This window comes from Cornus florida, unplaced genomic scaffold (assembly GCF_030987335.1).
Source record: "Cornus florida cultivar Cherokee Brave unplaced genomic scaffold, ASM3098733v1 CherokeeBrave_3.0.0_Hap2_Chr10, whole genome shotgun sequence".
Taxonomy (NCBI): Eukaryota; Viridiplantae; Streptophyta; class Magnoliopsida; order Cornales; family Cornaceae; genus Cornus; species Cornus florida.
In genome coordinates this window covers 78,611,855-78,629,021 of record NW_026775580.1, presented here as the reverse complement: position 1 = coordinate 78,629,021, position 17,167 = coordinate 78,611,855, and the positions used below count along the sequence as shown (strand labels likewise).

Here is a 17,167-nt window from a genome sequence, read left to right as displayed (position 1 = left end):
GATAATACTGAGTCCACCTAAGCGATGACATGGGCACGCGGATAAGAAGACCTAAGCGATGACACGTGATGATAACTGTGTGTCTCTGTGTGTGGAAGGAGAGAGAGAAAAAATTGTAGCCCAAGTAGGATGATAAAACACCATCTTCCAAAACAACGTCACCTCATAAGGAGGAGTATTTATTACTAAGGGAAAATTACATATAAATGGAGTCAAAGTTTCATATTTACTTAGAGACTGAGTCAAAGTTTCATATTTCTCTAAAATGGATTGCTGAGGTGGCACATGATTTTTTACTGTTTAAAAAATTGTGGTGCCTAAAATGCCCTTCTCTAATAAAAAAGTAGTACCTTCAGTTCAAAAAAGTAGTACCTTCAGTTCAAAAAAGTAGTACCTTCGGAGAAAAAGTAGTACCTTCGCGAGTGTTTAAAAAACATGGTACCTGGACGCTAAAAAGTAGTACCTTCAGTTCAAAAAAGTAGTACCTTCGAAGAAAAAGTAGTACCTTCGCGGAAGGGTATTTTAGGCATCACAATTTCTAAACAGTAAAAAACCATGTGCCACCTCAGCAATCCATTTTAGAGAAATATGGAACTTTGACTCAGCCTCTAAGTAAATATGGAACTTTAACTCCATTTATATGTAATTTTCCCTATTACTAATTTACTACCATAATTGTAATGGAGTGTTCGATTAAAAAAATTCACTCCAAACTAACACTACAACAATTAAACAAATAATTACAGAATATTTGTTTCAATATAATTATTAATATAACTATTATTATTACGAAATCAGAATTTCAATTCAAGGGCGTAGCGTAAAAGGAAAAAAAAAAAAAACAACTAACTTTGAATTTGATTACGTTTTTTAAAAAATCAAAGCAAATTTAAAAATAAAAGAAAGAAAGGTTGAGAGATTATTTTTAGAAATTAAAAATTTTAGGAATAGAGATTAATACATAAAAATTACAAAATATTATACATATTATAGTGGACAGGCCAGGCCAGGCCAGGACATGACAGGGGCACATGCACCGTCACATAATTTTGGTTTTGAGTGAAGAAGATACTGATCGAAAATGCTCGTTAAAATGAATTTTATCATTCATGCTTCTTCATTCTGAAATAAGAATTCTAATCCCGAGTCAGTGAAGAGGATAGTTTTATCGTTAGCAATCATTTATTTTTAAATAAGAGTTAAGGCTAAATGACCAACAAAAATCGATGTAGTTGTGTACACTATCAAAAGTTAAAATTAACTTGATAATACAGTTCTTGAAAAAAGAAAAAACGAAGGACATCGTCCCAACTCGTTAAAATTAATGTAAGATTTAATAACAAATGAGATTTAAGACAAATGCTTTTCAAATAATGGATGGTGTGACTTTTAATGTGAGATCTAAACAATTCAATGATCAAAGAGAATGATACATATAGACAATCGCTAACAGTTCACATAGTCATGGTTACATAATATAGAGGCAAAAGAAGTCTTATATTAAAAAAAAAAATCATGATCTGTGATAGTCAAATTCGGTTCATTTTTTCCTCAATTAAAACTGTTTTATTTGGTAAACTAAATTGCCCATTGAACATTGATAATAATTTGAATTTGACTTTTTTTTTTCAATGTCATACGTAAAGCATGATGAATTTAATTTTTACTACTACCCTACGACTCTTAAAACATCTATATAATTATATATAACAAATCACACATGATCGTACGTTTCCTTTTGAAAATGAAGGTAACATAATGTCATAGTGGTGCAGTCCGTACCACGGAGCCCAAAAACAAAAGGAAAATAGATTGAAATATTGTTTGATTGTAAAATTTCGAGTCAATAATTCACTAAGGTTTGTTGTTTTACTGGCTTATGCTATTCTTTCTTAGACGATATCATATTTGTTTTAATTTCATATGAGTGTAGTCAATCACATAAATTCTTTAATATAGTCATAGTTGCATATTATAAAGGCAAAATAAGTTTTATATTAAAAAATATGGTACGTGATAGTCAAATTCGGTTAATCTTTAACTCAATTAAAACTGTTTTATTTCGCAAACTAAATTGCCCATTGAACAATGATTATTTGAATTTGATTTTTTTTTTTCAGTGACATAAGTAAAGCATGATGAATTTAATTTGTACTATTACCTTACGATTCTTTAAATATTTATATAATTATATGGACAAAACTTGTCTACTCATCGGTGAGTATGTCATCTCTACTCACTGTTAATGTGGTTTAATTATAAATGCACAAATAATCTATAGGTATAAAATTAGGAAAGTGATAAATAAGGATAATAATTTTTTTTTGGAATAAATTTAGTCACCTTCTTTAATTTTTTTATTTATCACTTTCTTGATTTTATAATTGCAGATTATGTGTACATTTATGATTTGACTACATCAACAATGAGTACATGACCTAATCACTAGTAAATAGGCAAGTCTTGTCCTTATTATACATAACAAATCACACAAAATCTTGTTTACTTGTCAAAAATGACAATAACCTAATGGTACAGTCCAAATGGAACTGCAGATGCTTCGATAGATCAGTGAGCTAGTGCCTTGGGTGAAATTTTAGAATGGACCAGGTTTCGACTCTTTATATCTACTAATATAATTTCTAACACTTCACGAATGGAGCCTAAAGTTTGTTGTTTTACTGGCTTATGCGAATTTTTTCTTAGATGATATCATCATCGTATTTGTTTTAATTTCATATGAGTCTGGTCAATCGCATAAATTCTTTCACTCCCATTCTTTTTATTACGAGTCATTTTGCATGTTTAACTTTTTAAAATTTATTTTTAATAACCTCATCTTATGTTATTTGTTTATCATTTCTTCTATCTCGGAACTTTGAGCTAGAGATTGAAAGTTACTATCCAGATCTACTAGGATAAAAGTAGACCAGCATCTAACATTATTTTATATCGCTTTCGGATTCACAGTAAAGTATAACTAAATGATCCTTTCTTGAAGCATTTGGCTACGTCAGATAATGTAATTGGTAGCTGGACTTGACTCAAATGGAGATTTTTCAATGAGTTGGAAAAATATACAATGGGCAAATGTAAATCGAAGTCTGGAAATTAGTTGAGAGGTCAAAATCGGAAGCCATACATTGTCACTTTGCCGTCATCAGTTTCAATCGAACATTGAGAGAAAATTGTAAACAAGAAAGTTGATAGAGTGGGGCTGATTTTTCTTAAATTTGATTTTGACAGTTGCATTTGTGCTATTTTATGTTCCCACCACAGCTGGTCTCAGAAATTTCCTTGAAAAAGACTTGGTCTTCAGTCTTATACGCGGATCTTTCGCTTGCCCACCGCATAAAGAGAATAGTCCATGAATGAAAAAGCCCAAACCATAAGAGAGCTCTTAAATAATGGGCCAAACCAGAGAGCCTAGAACATTCCTGAAGAAGGGTATGCTTAGATTGTAAATAAAAAAAATACCAAAAGTAATAGTTTGTCTAGAACCCTTGGAATGCAACTTGAAATGGAACTATGGCAAGGTCTCTGGTCCATGTTGAAGTTGTAGGTTTGAACGTGGGTATTCCTCTTTTAGGAGATTCATGATGACTCGTTTATGTATACTATTGCCTTTTTCTTTTTCTTTTATTCACTATATTCTAATGAGATCAATGAATTAATGGATCAGTTTGGTTCAAATATATATATTTGAATGCCACGTTTATTGTTCTCGTTAAAATTTTTTTTTTTAAAAATAATAATAAATAAAAAACATAGTTTAAAATTTCATTTAGTTGAAACTAGAGTAGGGAGAGATTCGATCTTAATTAAGGCTTATTTGCAAGCATTTTTTTACTAGTAAATTTTTTAAAAAATATTATTAAATATTTTTTGAGAAAAAGAACCAAACATTAGTACATGCATTACAAATATTTCAAGCCTTCTTAAATTCATATTATTCTTCTTTTATTTATTTATTTTTTATCTTTTTTATTTTTCTAGGAAATTTGGGTATGGTTACTTGGCAAATAGTCTCTATTTGGTGTTTAATTATTGGAGGATTTAACTCGAGAGGGACAGCTCACATCTTGAACTTGGAATTGAGTTTGAATCTTTTTAGATCAACCTTATGGATTTGAAAATTGTTCATGACCATAATAAATTACGAGTGTTTAAGAGACTTGACATCACTATTATCATATAAAAAAAAAAATAAAAAAAAAAATTTATTTAAAAAACTATGATTGTTTGCTAAATTTAGGAATATGCTGATTTCACAAACATTGTAAGGTCCAGCATTTTTAGTGTGATTTTACGGATCCCTCTTCAATGTTCCAATGGCCCTTGTGATGCTGGACAAGTGAATAGGGTGTATTTTCTTGATTTAAATTTACTTTTTTAAAAAAATAAAAAAGAAATTGAAAGTTAAGATTATTATTACCACATGATTCGAAGATGATGTGGGTTTTGAAGTGGGGCTCACGTGATCGAACGGCTGAGAGTTGATCTTGCTCCCCTCATGAAGAAAATATCTTTTGTGCGATGGTGGGTTGGGGGTTTTGATTAAATTAGCGTTACGTGTACGCAGCTAAAAGCATCCATGTACAGTTTTCTTCTATCTATACATTGCTTAACCTTTCCAAAAATAAAAAAAAATAAAAAAAGCATCTTTCAAAGCCATCTCATTCTCATCCTTTGGTTGTATAAATTGACATGGCATCACACTCACTTCAACTAATCATTCACGAGACTTCTTCCATCTTCTTACCTCCGTTTATGTATTTTTTAGTCCCCATTTCCTTTTCTTTTTTCATTCAATTTACATATAAACACATGCACCATACCTATTACATGGAATATACCCAATACTATTTTCGGCAAAAAATAAATAAATAATACCCCATACTTCGAATTTTCAACATCATAGAAAGATTTTCTTTCTATATACAATTCAAAAAAGTGCAAGATCAAAATTAACATAAAATAAATTTAAAAATCCTATTTTGCCCTTCTCTTTTCCTATTTTACCCTTTTTCGAAATTTAGGTTTAGGGATTTCAGTTTCTACAGGCGGCGGTGGTATCTGATGTGGGTTCGGTGGATCTCTAAGAATTTAGAATTTGGAATTTGTATTGTGAACTTCAGGAATTTGGAATTTGGAATTTGGAATTTGGAATTTGGAGACGAGAGAGATGGAGGGGTGGTGGGAGCAAGGGGGGCGGTTTGCTGGCAGGCCAGAGGTGGTAGTCGATGGTTCGATGGAGGAGGCCGGCGGAGGTTTGACCAGTCGCGGGGTTGAGTTTTGAGACGAGAGAAAGGGAGTAGTGGTGGGTGCCGGCGAGGAGTTCTTTGACGGGGACAGAGACGGAGCCGATTTTTCGGTGGCCGAGGACGCCGTGGTCGGAGTGGAGTTTAGAGAGGAGGAAGAGGTCAGTGGGGTTGCCCAAGTTTTCGGCTATTTTCATATTTGTCGATGTATCTCTATCTTCTCTTTTCCGGTTACTTCCATATTCATGGAGTCACACAGTTGTCAATACCAGATTTGCTTTCTCTCTCCGATCTCAGGTGAGTCCTAGTTTGAGGCCGTTGCAGAAAAAAAGACAGGACTTCGTTCCTATCACTCACTGGCTACAGGAATAGACCAAACTTCCCTATTTTCTTTGGGGTGTGACTGTCATAAAATGTTGATTTAGGCGCTTCCCTTCGAACGATTTGCAGGATGAGGCGGATACGATGCTACTAACAGAAAAATCTTATTTTTGATATATATGTATAGGGATCTCGTATTACCAAAAATAAAAATAAAGAAAGAAACATATTTGATGGTAAAAAAATTGAAATCAAAGGAAGAAATAGATCTCAGATTGAATACTTCTTAGATTATCAATCTAAGAATTGAAAGGGAGAAATAGACATAATTATTGTCAAAAATTACAATTAAAGGAAGAAGTAAACATATATATATATAAGTATAGGTTTTGCGTGAACTCAGAAGAGGAGGAGACTATTTGGGCAAAAAGACATGGCGTAATAAAAGAGTAAAATTACATAACTTATATTTATATTTATTATTTTATTCCATTGAAATAAGGTATAATCGTCATTTTAAATTTTTATAAATTTATTTACACCAAATTAATAATATAGGGATATTATTTACTACACAAAGATTATTTTACACTATATCAATAATAAAGAAATTTTTTTAACATTTAACCCATAAAATTATTACATGTAAATTATATATTATTTAATCGAGCAAATAAATATATCAATTTTATTTAATTTTAAATTTTGGTAACTATTTTAATTCCAATCAATATGATATAAAGAAACAAGTCATATGTCTTGAATCTTAATTCATTGTTTCAAGTGAACGGCATTTGATCCATCTTAATATTAGAGGAAAAACTTGGTTTGATGCGTTAATCTCTTGCCCTTTTACAAAGTAAAAGTTGGACGCTACTTTTAAGAGAATAAATAGCACGTACTCGATTTAGGGGAAAACAATTGTGGAACGTGCACAAAGTATTATACATATAGCTGGGTAAAGTTTATGTGTTGATGTATAATTTTAAGAATAATGTTTGCAGGATAAGAAAAAACTCATTTTTGTGATGAGGTGACCTAATAAAATATTAACAAGTGTTTAAAAAGAAAAAAAAATGTGGACTATAGGAAATGGAAACTAATCATTCCCTTTCTCTCTCTCACGCATCAATATATATTACTTCTGTGTTTTGAATCTAAAATCAATTCCTTTTTAATTTTCGTACATCATCCCCATCATAAATTCACAAAGATTACTAATTTTTAATCCGGCATTTGATCTTCAAAATCGTACAAGTCACTCTATTATCTTTACTTGGTAAATATCTCTCTCTAGAATATTAATAGTCTATTTTACTTCATCTGGTAATCTCTGTATATGTGTGTGGTTATTTAGATGTTCTGTCTATTAGATTTATAATTGTAATTGATAAATTTTTTCTTTGTTTCTTTTTCAGAATCTCAATAACAACTTGCAGGTTTAGATTTGAAGTAATATATATGGATGCATTTATGATGGTGGAGATATACAAAAATTAAAAAGGAACATTGTTTGATTTTAAAAGTAACATACATCAATGCATGAGAGAAAAAAAGGAAATGATTAGTTTCTATTCCCTATAATCATTATTTTTTTTCCTTTTAAAATTTTAACACGTATTGATATTTTATTGGACTACCTCATCATAAGAAGGAGGTCCCTTCTTATGCAACCTAAAGCAAGCATTATTCATATTTTAATTCATGGTAGAATGGTACTGTAAAAATCAGTTAAAGTGGAAATTAATGCTATGTTTGGTTGGAGGGATGTATTGGGGAAGGATGGATGGGAGGAGGGATGGATGAATGTTTTCATGTTTGGTTGAAGGGGAGGGAAGAGAGGGAGGAAGCAATGAGGGATGCTTCATCCTTCTCCTTGTTATACATTTTCCTACTTGTTATACATTTTCCTATTTGCCCAAATTCGAGGGGAAGAGTGGAGAGAAAAAAGGATAACTACCAAAATTTGTTATAATTTTCATTTTTACCCTTTCTAAGAATTTGTTAAAATCCCGTTCCGTGAAACAACTATAATGAGATTATTAAATAAATTTAATTAATTAATTATTTGGTATGTATAAAAAAAATAAAAATAAAAACATTCATTTAAAAAAAAAAATTTGTTTGGAATGTAAGTATTAAACATTTATTTTAGACAACTTGTTAGTAGAGAGCTCAGTATTATTAAATAATTTTAAACTAATTAATTTTATAACTTTATATAGTAAGGGTATATTAGTAAAAAAATATATAAAAATTATCATTTTCTTCCTTCCAACCAAACAAAAAAAACTAGCACTCCGTCAATCCTTTCTGCTGTCCCTTCCATTCAACCAAACATAAAATGAAGGAGACACTTTCCCTTCCTTAGAATGACTCATCCATCCCTCCCCCTCTCCCTTCCATCCATGTTTCCATTCCTTCAACCAAATGGAGCATAATGAGAGACATTTGTGATTCCGAAGATATTTCATCATTCAAATTGCGCGCCTCATATTCTTTGTTTTTTTTTTTTAACACTAATTATTAGGAAATTTTTTATATTACAATTATATACTAATGAAATTTTAGTATTACTCCCTTCCAAATTATAAAAAAAAATTCACTTTTGCCCCACTTATCTAATTTTCTGGATCCGTCGGAGTCTGCATTGGAGGAGAAGATTTTGACATGTTGTACTAAAGCAAGGGATCCAACCTTCACCACAATCGCAACTAGCTAGCCTTATCTGCAGGGTACCACTCTCAACCATTAGTCTGTGTGTTCATTTTTGTTTATTTCAGACCATTCATAATCAAGTACAAGTCCATGAAAACAACTGAATCAAATATTAATAAAAGAACACAAACATAAAGACAAGACTACATAATCCAAAATTAATTGTATCATCACCATCGTCGTACAATTCACTGAATACGCCAAACAAACCGTATACATCTTTAATTTCCTTGTAAATTGTAATCATACATAGTATCGCTTATACTCCTGTATAAATAATACTGGAGTATTTGAGAAGTAAAAAGCTGAGTCATTATGATCATCACAAAATCCAAAATTGATTGAAAGCGTAGTGTAGGAGACTAATAGAACAAACATATATGTGTCAGTGTCACAATGCTTTGAAAAGTTAAAGATGGAGTAACATTGAAATCCTCACCCCACTCATTAAGACGACAAAGCAGTCCCGCGGTCATATTAACCAACTGCTAATTTGCTTTTGGTGACTTCTACATCAAGACCTCAGCAATTATATATATATATATATTAAAATTTTCAATAATTAGACTTTTCTTTCTTAATAAGAAAGGAAGAGATGAAAAGGAAATCAGCTTAGGAGAAGAGTCGATCCAGAATTTTCGGGTTAATTTCCTTGCTTTCTGCATCCATTTGTCTGTTTTTGTGTGTCTTTAACTCTGTACACACACACACACATATATATATATATATATATTTATAAAGAGAGAGAGAGATGGGATGGAATGGTTGGATACAGGGATGACAATTTATTTCAACTCGGTAGAGAACCGCCCCTTACGTCCTATTTAAAGCAAGTTTAGAGAACCGCTTATTTAAATGGGATGAGAATGGGGGTTGGGGAAAAAAACTGACTAAATTTGAGGCGGGGGACTTCCAAGCCCCGATTACATATGAAATTACTCTAATTAGCTCGTGTCGTGTACTTACCGATTTAACATATATATATATATATATATATATATATATATATCATATTATATTATATATACACTTCTAAATAAACTTACTTATTCTTATCTTTTTAAGCAGGGCAGGGACGATCATGGGAATTAAGAGTAAAAAAATAATTGGTTATAAGGCGATTTTGAGGACTTCAAATTTAAAAAGAAATGAGAATGGAAAATGAGAAACTTGTTCCATCCCGTTCCATTGCCATCCCTAGTTGGGTAGAGCATCCTTATGATTAAGGTTGTTGCTAAGGTTACGTGTCCTCTAAGCTTCCTCGTGACATGGAACTTGCATGCCAACAGCGATGATCATCAATCCAAATTTATAGTGGGGCCTTCACCCATTTCCTAACATCCACTACACACGTGTACTGTCCGTTCAATACTTTCTAATTTTGTATGATCAGATCAGTCAGACCTGGATTCTGTGCTGTACAAATTTTTTTTGGGGGTACTTTAATTGTGTTGAAGCTATTGCATAATTCAAGTGTTAATGCAGGCTGCAAATTTGTAATTCAACAATTAAATCAAGAATAAAAAAACAATAAATAACGATTTTAAATAATAATATACATTCAACCTTGATTTAATTATACTGCAGCCTAAATTTAAAAAGTATTAAACACAATTGATGATTAACCATTAATCCATGCTCCAAATAAGTGTGAGCTTAATTTAATTGTGTTCAATCCACTAAAGTAGTCGTTGTCAAGGAACTTCAGAGGTAATCTTGCAGACAGTTACTAAGGATTTCGTGATATCTTCGTTGAAGGTTGAAGTTCTCAAAAAATATAATGTATGAATGAGGTTTGCGTGTTTGTTGCAAATAACATCCTCAATTATTGACTCTAAAACTAGCTTATCTCATACAATTGTTCCTTTCGACATAAAGCACGCCAAAAGCTCACATGTCTCAAAATGCACTTATAAATCAAATCAGCAACAACCAAATGAAAACAAGTTCATTATACATGTGCTGCAGTGTAACTACACAATTGCTAATCTTCTCTAACACCTCCAAAAGCCCAAGTCTCATGAGACACTACTTGTAATAAATAATTATACATTCCATCATCTCTAATTTGGTTATGAAGAATACGTACTAGCAATGCTACACTCAGAAATGAAAAGCTAAAAGCAAACACACTACTTATTTTATATTTACACGAGAAACCAAGCCTATATCATTACTTTATTCGCAAATTATATAGACATCCCCATTCCCCTGTCATTCTTCTATTTAATTTATATTCTATACATTCATAATTTTGCTACAAGTACTTCCCTGTACATATATACATATACATATATAGACATATGTACTTTGGATTTACATATACTGAACTATATATGTATGTATATAAAAGTATTGTGATTGGGGCTGGTTTCATCTAAATGGGGAGCGATGAGGAATGCCTTTTCTCCTGTTGGAATTCCGGTGGCTAAGGATGGGTGGAGTGGAAGGCGAAATGGTGTTGCTGACATCATCACTAGTGGAGTAGGACGCCTTGTCACACCCACCATCATCATCATCACAGCAAAATGTTGGTCCATTAATCATGCGGTTGAAAACATGGTTCTTCCGCATCTTCTTCTTCAGGGGCGATGACTCGTCTGATTCAACTCCACCATCCCAATTGCGTTTCACCTTGAATGTCAACTCTGTATCACCCCTCTTCATACCTTCAAGCTATAATAACCAAACAACAAGAAAATCAACACTCAATTGATTCCAATTAAAATAAACCCAACAAAAGTAAGGCCTAAAACAGAGTAGATGAAACATCGATCAAAAAGTAGTCATTAGATATTCCCAGACCCTTAGTGCACTAGGCTAGCTATTTTCTTTTGCTCTAGGGAGGAAAACTCAAGAGAGGAAAAAACAAGGGAGGGAAAGGAAAGTTTTACCTTACAACCAAGAGAACAGAACCTGTAGGAGTCAGGCAGGCTTCGGCAACAGATCTCACAAGTGTTAGTGACCCCTTTTCCGGGCCTTGGCTGAGGCCTCTCATTCAGAAAAACAATCTTTGCACCGTTGATGATGTAAGTCTGAATGCAAGAAATGTCAATGTACTTTTGAATCTCATTAATCCTCACCACATTATGGTACGAAGATCGCCTAATCTACACACATTAAAAACTACCCATCAATCAATCTTTAATGCTCGTGAATAAGATTGAAAATTCACAACATGTGGTTAATTACCTGAAGGACATCATGATCTTTGTGATTGATCAAACAGTACGAACAGAGAGCATCAGTTGGGCAATCCAAGCAAAACATATTGCATTCATTTTTATTGGAATATACATGAACTGAGCAGGGGAGGAAGTAATTGGCTCTCAACATTGGTTTCAACCATGGCGGACCCAAATCATGGTTCCCTATTCCAACCATCGGACTCACCTGAATCAATGAAACCCCCAATACAACAAGTCAAACACACAATATAATAATACTTGTATCTATATGCATAAGTACACTAGAAAAGGAAATATGTTTGATGAAAAAGAAATGCAGAAAAGGAGAGTGGATTAAACTACATATTATGTTTGTGAAAAAATACCATGAATTTTTTGTGATTGTTCTTCACCATCCCAATACTCTGCTGTTGATTCTAATTTTTCAATCAGACTCTATGAAGATTACAATAGGAAATGGAGGAAAACGAACCCACATTAGTGTTCTTAGATATGAAGTAAGAAAGGAGGAGAAAATGAAATCAGAGATGAGTGCTTTAAGGTTGGAAAGAAGAGATAGTCCACTACTCTACCTGGGAAATGAAAGGCGGGCGGTGAAGGGAAGTGGAAAAGACTAGAAAGAAAAGGACTGAATGTAATTTATTAGGCAGTCATTATGTGCGTGCGTGCGTGTATCATCATCTCTCTCATATTATATAATATATATATGTATACATGTCAGTATATGAATACATTGGAGTATATATATAAGTGATAATACTACTAAGAAAATAAAATGAAATAAAACAAAGGTGACGCGTGGATTTTATGACAGGCGAATGTGTCGAGGGGATATGAACGGCCACAGAGAACGGTTGTCTATTGTCCGTCCGATTGGAAGAGTTAGCCAAGAATTTTACGATGGGGTCATATTCATCATCTTATTATGTCGTGTGCTCTCGCTGTCCACCGTCCAATGTTGAACAACTTTGGGACTTTTTTGTCCTGACTTGCCAACTTTCACATATTTACATGGCAAATCCCTAATCTTAAACTTTTTCATTTACTTCATGGAGTCTGATACCACTAATTTGACATGACAATTAAATATTGTTTTTGGCAGGGACGGTTCATATGAGGCCTAAGCCTAAAAATAAAAAATAAAAAAATAAAATAAAATCCTTGATATATATAGAACTCTATTATTTGAAGATGAAAAAAGTTGGACTAAGAGCTCTATGAGTTTCCAACTTTCCATATTATTTGGATTAGGCAATGGCCCAATAGTGGAGACGGGCCCTGGTGATTGGAAGAATGGGCTCATTTACATTGAGCCCTAATTATTAGTGCTTTGAGAGAGAGTTCCACTTTTTCATGAATTCCGATCACATCCCTACAAAACTATTAATGAGGAACGTAAATTCTTACTATCTAACTATTTTGGGATAGAGAAAGTATTTTTTATTTTGAGTTTCACTAATACTTATGTGACGCTAGTCCTTTCAATTTTGTCTTTTTCTTTCATAATTTTCAATATCAAATTATCTACAAGCCCAAATTTAACACGAGTTTAAAAAATTAAGGATGAATTGGGCTCGGATTGATGGAGTTAGAGTTAAAGATTTCATTTAACTTCAAATTGGGCCCAACTTCAACCTCCAACCTCCAACCTACCCAACCTGCTCTAGAGTCCCTTTTAAGATTGCAACAAACCTGGACCTGAGATTCTAAACCAACCATAGTTTGGACCTCTCTTTCTTTCCGGCAGATTTGGGAGGTGTTGCTTTCGAAAAGCTCACTTGCTAAGGCTTCGTTTTATTTTTCTATAATTAAAAATGAAAATTAAATGAAAGGCCTTATAAAGACTGGTACACATCTGTATCACCCATGGACTATTAATGTATCCAACTATATAAGCTCTCTTATTTCAGAAGGAAGGTGAAGCAATAGCTCATAGTGTGCAATTTGTGAAACGTATGTGATTACTTAGAGCCTGTTTGGCGACCACTTTCTTTCTTTTCCTTTTCCCATAATCATGTTGAAAGCACAAATCTCTGAATCTTTTTGGACTACCAAAGCATCACCTTGAAACATGCCATGTTAGTCCCCCATTTTAACTGTTCCTTTAACTTTTGTTGTAGATGCCAGTATCTATCTATCTATATATAGCCACATGAATCTATCATGTGCATAAAGTAGTTCGTGACCAATATATTCAATAACATATCCATTTGTATCTCTCTTACAATGATTCCACTGCCAGCCTCATTTGTTTTCTGACAGTAACTTATACTAAATTTGCATCAATGTTAAAAATGTTTCGCCATCCATACGCAAGAATTTAACATGAATTTATTCCCTCAATTTGAAAACAACCTTGTCTCCAAATGCACAAATTTGTGTTTGTCCAAGTATTCACATATGTGAGTTTTGCATCGTAGGTGAATGTGTCCAAGGAGGAAGTGTTTTCGTAATATTGCATTTAGAAGCATCAAATCGGTGCCTTAATTTTTGACAGATATGACAGCACAACTTTTTAAAATTTGTCAAAAGATAACAAACATAAAAATCACGTCTTTATCAATCAAGCCCGTAGGAGTTTATAACTGATTGGAGTTCAAAATTGACTTGCTAGTTGATAAGAAATAAAAATAACTCTTAACAAATAATTATATTCTGTAACCTTAATTGTGGACATCCTAGCCGAGAGGCCTACTATGATTTTCAGCCGGGCTAACAATCACAGCCAGGTTAGGACCAAGCCCATTCATCGTTGGCCTTTATAAATAGTCTAAAGAGACTTATTTATTTCTCTCCAAACAACATTCTTGTAATAATTTTATTAATTCTTGTACCGAGAAAATCCTGCAAATTGAATACATTTTCTTGTTGGTAATGACTCATCTCGATTAGCGCTGTTACATTTTTGACAAAGAGCTTAATGGGTGAATTGACCAATTTAAATACATTCTACTTGTTCCTCCACCACCACTAGTGATAAGCTAAGGAAACCAACATTTTACCAAACACCCAACAATGGCTATTTTTTTATAGCCAGTCTATATTAATGCTTTGAAAATCACCAGTCATCATTCTAAATTTTATATAAAAACCTAGGAATGATCTCATTGTACTAAATTTTGTTTTATTTTTATAATAATTTGTTTGGGAGGGTTGATTTTAATCGTGCAAGGTCGTTGAAATTTAAGTAACGGAAATTAAATTTAAAATTAGAAAAATCTTGAGACACCACCTTATGAATTGAGGTCATATAATGGGAGGAATCAAGTATATTATGATTAGAGACAGATAACAACCCTATGACACAGCTCCAGTCAATGCCCCCACCAAGCAACAATAATGAATGGGAATGCTTTCAACTGGACAGGTGACTACTCTTTCTTATGGTTATGGCATACCTATCTCGCAACTAGTTTTATACTATGCTCTGTTCACCCACATTTATGCCAAAACAATACACAAGACCACAATGTATGACGTTCACATAAATTAAATTTAATACATCACCCCCATTTCTACCGGAAAAAAAAAAAATTTCCTTCCCCTCGTCTCTTCCCGATTCAATGTCTTTGCCAATGCAACTTACTACATTGTAATATAACAAATTTATTACATAAATAATGTTTTAAATAATGTAATAGCAAATGACGCAAAAAAGAAATAAATGAAACAGAGGGTATCGGGAGTCCGCTTTCTAATGACATCTTGTAATGCCCATAATTTTAAAAGGATGGTCTCGGTATTTATTTTATGGTTTTATTGTTTTTTTAAATTCATTATTTGATTATTTGGCTATTTGTTTAATTGGATTACTTGTTTTAATTTAAATTTTATGTTTATGTGGTAATTGAAGTAATTGTTTATTTGATTTATTCTTAAATAGTGTGTTTGCTTACATGAATTTATTTGTAGATTAAATGTGTTATTTTTATTTTTATTTTAAAAGAATTTTTAAATGAATAGTAGTTATGGACCAATAATTGGGTCGTATGGACTACTTAAATGGGAGTTGATTATGGGTACGGATATTTACCCATATATGGATGGTTGTATATATATTTGAGTATATACCTATATAAGGATAGAGTATTATTATTATTATTAATTATTTATTATTAATGCTAATAATTGTAATTTTAGGTTAGTAGGATATATATATATATATATATATATATATATATATATATATAATTATAAATTATATGTATATATTTGATTATCACGTATAGGACATTATATGTATATGTAATTTTCTTTTATTTTCTTTTCTTTTCCTTTAAGATAGCCGACTTAATATTGGATTGGGATTAGGGTTAGCCTATATTATATATATGTAAAATTGTGTCTGCTAAGGGTTTTGGAACCCTATTCACATAATAGTGGAGGTAAAAAGAAATAATAGAGAGTTTGTGAGAGAACGGATAGAGGAGGACGAGAAGGATTGGCCAAGAACCAAGGCTGAATCAAGGAGAGGAAGAAGGGGTGTTGTTCGTGGGTTGAATCAAGGGCAACAGAGGAGTTGAAAATAGTCAAGGGTTGTCGAAAAATCTAAGAAGACGACGTTGGGATTTTTATCCAAAATCTCAAAGGCAAGTTCTTTCTCTTACTTTTTCCCCTAGACTTGTGTTCTATACATACCTAAGTAATCTTTAGGATTAATCGGACATTAATATTGGTCTTGTATGTATGTTAATTCAGAGTTTAAACTTTATTTTGTGTTTTAAATTGAAATTGATTTATCTTATAAAATTGTTTCATAATATGTGTTTTAAATTTTTGTTAATGATACTAGTTTATATGAATTATAAGGATGTTTTGGGACATAGTTTAGACCCCTAGGGACCTTAACAAATGAGCACAGAAAGATTTCACATCGTCGGAAACAAAAAAGATGATAGGAAGCAGGGACAGAGCCGGCTTCCAAAGGGATGGAGCCGATTCTCTTTGTTTTTAAGCATACGGCTCTCTAAGAGAGAGAGCCGACTCTCTAAAGGGGGAAGCCGGCTCCCTCTTTAGGGGAGGCGGCTTCCAGGCTGTAATACACCAACAGGGGTATTTTCTGAGGTGTTTTTGGGTTTCCAGGGGCTGTAATGCGGTTCTGAACTTTTATGAGGGGTTTTAAATGATTTATATCAACATGTTAAAATCCCAGGATTATTAATCTATGCTATTATGTTGTGATCTAGGACAGCATGAAATTTAAATATTGATTTGCATGCTGTCAATGGTTATGAAAGATTTAATTGCTTGTCGTTGTTCTAGCAAGTTAAATAAGTTAATATGAGTTTACTCTTGAATACTTCAATATAATGTACTCAGTTATTTATCTGATTTTCATTATATCATTCTCTGAATTTTAATTGATGAATTACTTTATTTTGTTCTATCAATTATTAGATCCTATGAATTATATATACCGGTATGGGACAGTGGAATATTAGGGACAGATTAGCTCAAAACGCTAAGTCCTACCTATTCTAGAATAAGGGAATAGATTAACTATTAAGTTAAGTCTTACTACAAGTTGGATGACTTCTAGTGGATTAATTATAATTGGATAGGATGGATTTTATATATATAATTATGGTGCCATGATATGAGCTTGAATCTCAGGATCATGGTTAGGGTACGTATGTTGCCTGTAATGTTTATGTCTTTTATTATATATCAACACACATG

The 17,167-nt window shown here is 32.5% G+C and overlaps 1 protein-coding gene across 3 annotated transcripts; it reads right to left on the bottom strand.

Moving 5' to 3' along the window:
- Window positions 1–10,237: 10,237 nt before the first annotated feature.
- On the bottom strand, window positions 10,238–12,188 carry LOC132278809 (protein RGF1 INDUCIBLE TRANSCRIPTION FACTOR 1-like). 3 transcript variants are annotated; one of them, XM_059780707.1, is made up of 5 exons: window positions 12,061–12,188; window positions 11,854–11,923; window positions 11,493–11,693; window positions 11,195–11,410; window positions 10,238–10,976 (listed from the first exon to the last, which is right to left on the bottom strand). In XM_059780707.1, the coding sequence occupies exons 2-5, from the start codon at window positions 11,881–11,883 to the stop codon at window positions 10,674–10,676; spliced, it is 750 nt and encodes a 249-aa protein (XP_059636690.1). In that variant the 5' UTR covers window positions 11,884–11,923; window positions 12,061–12,188; the 3' UTR covers window positions 10,238–10,673. The 3 variants fall into 3 exon arrangements, with proteins under 3 accessions (XP_059636690.1, XP_059636691.1, XP_059636689.1); XM_059780708.1 differs by having other exon boundaries at window positions 11,195–11,335; window positions 11,854–12,188; XM_059780706.1 differs by having other exon boundaries at window positions 11,854–12,187.
- Between the last annotated feature and the right edge of the window lie 4,979 nt (window positions 12,189–17,167).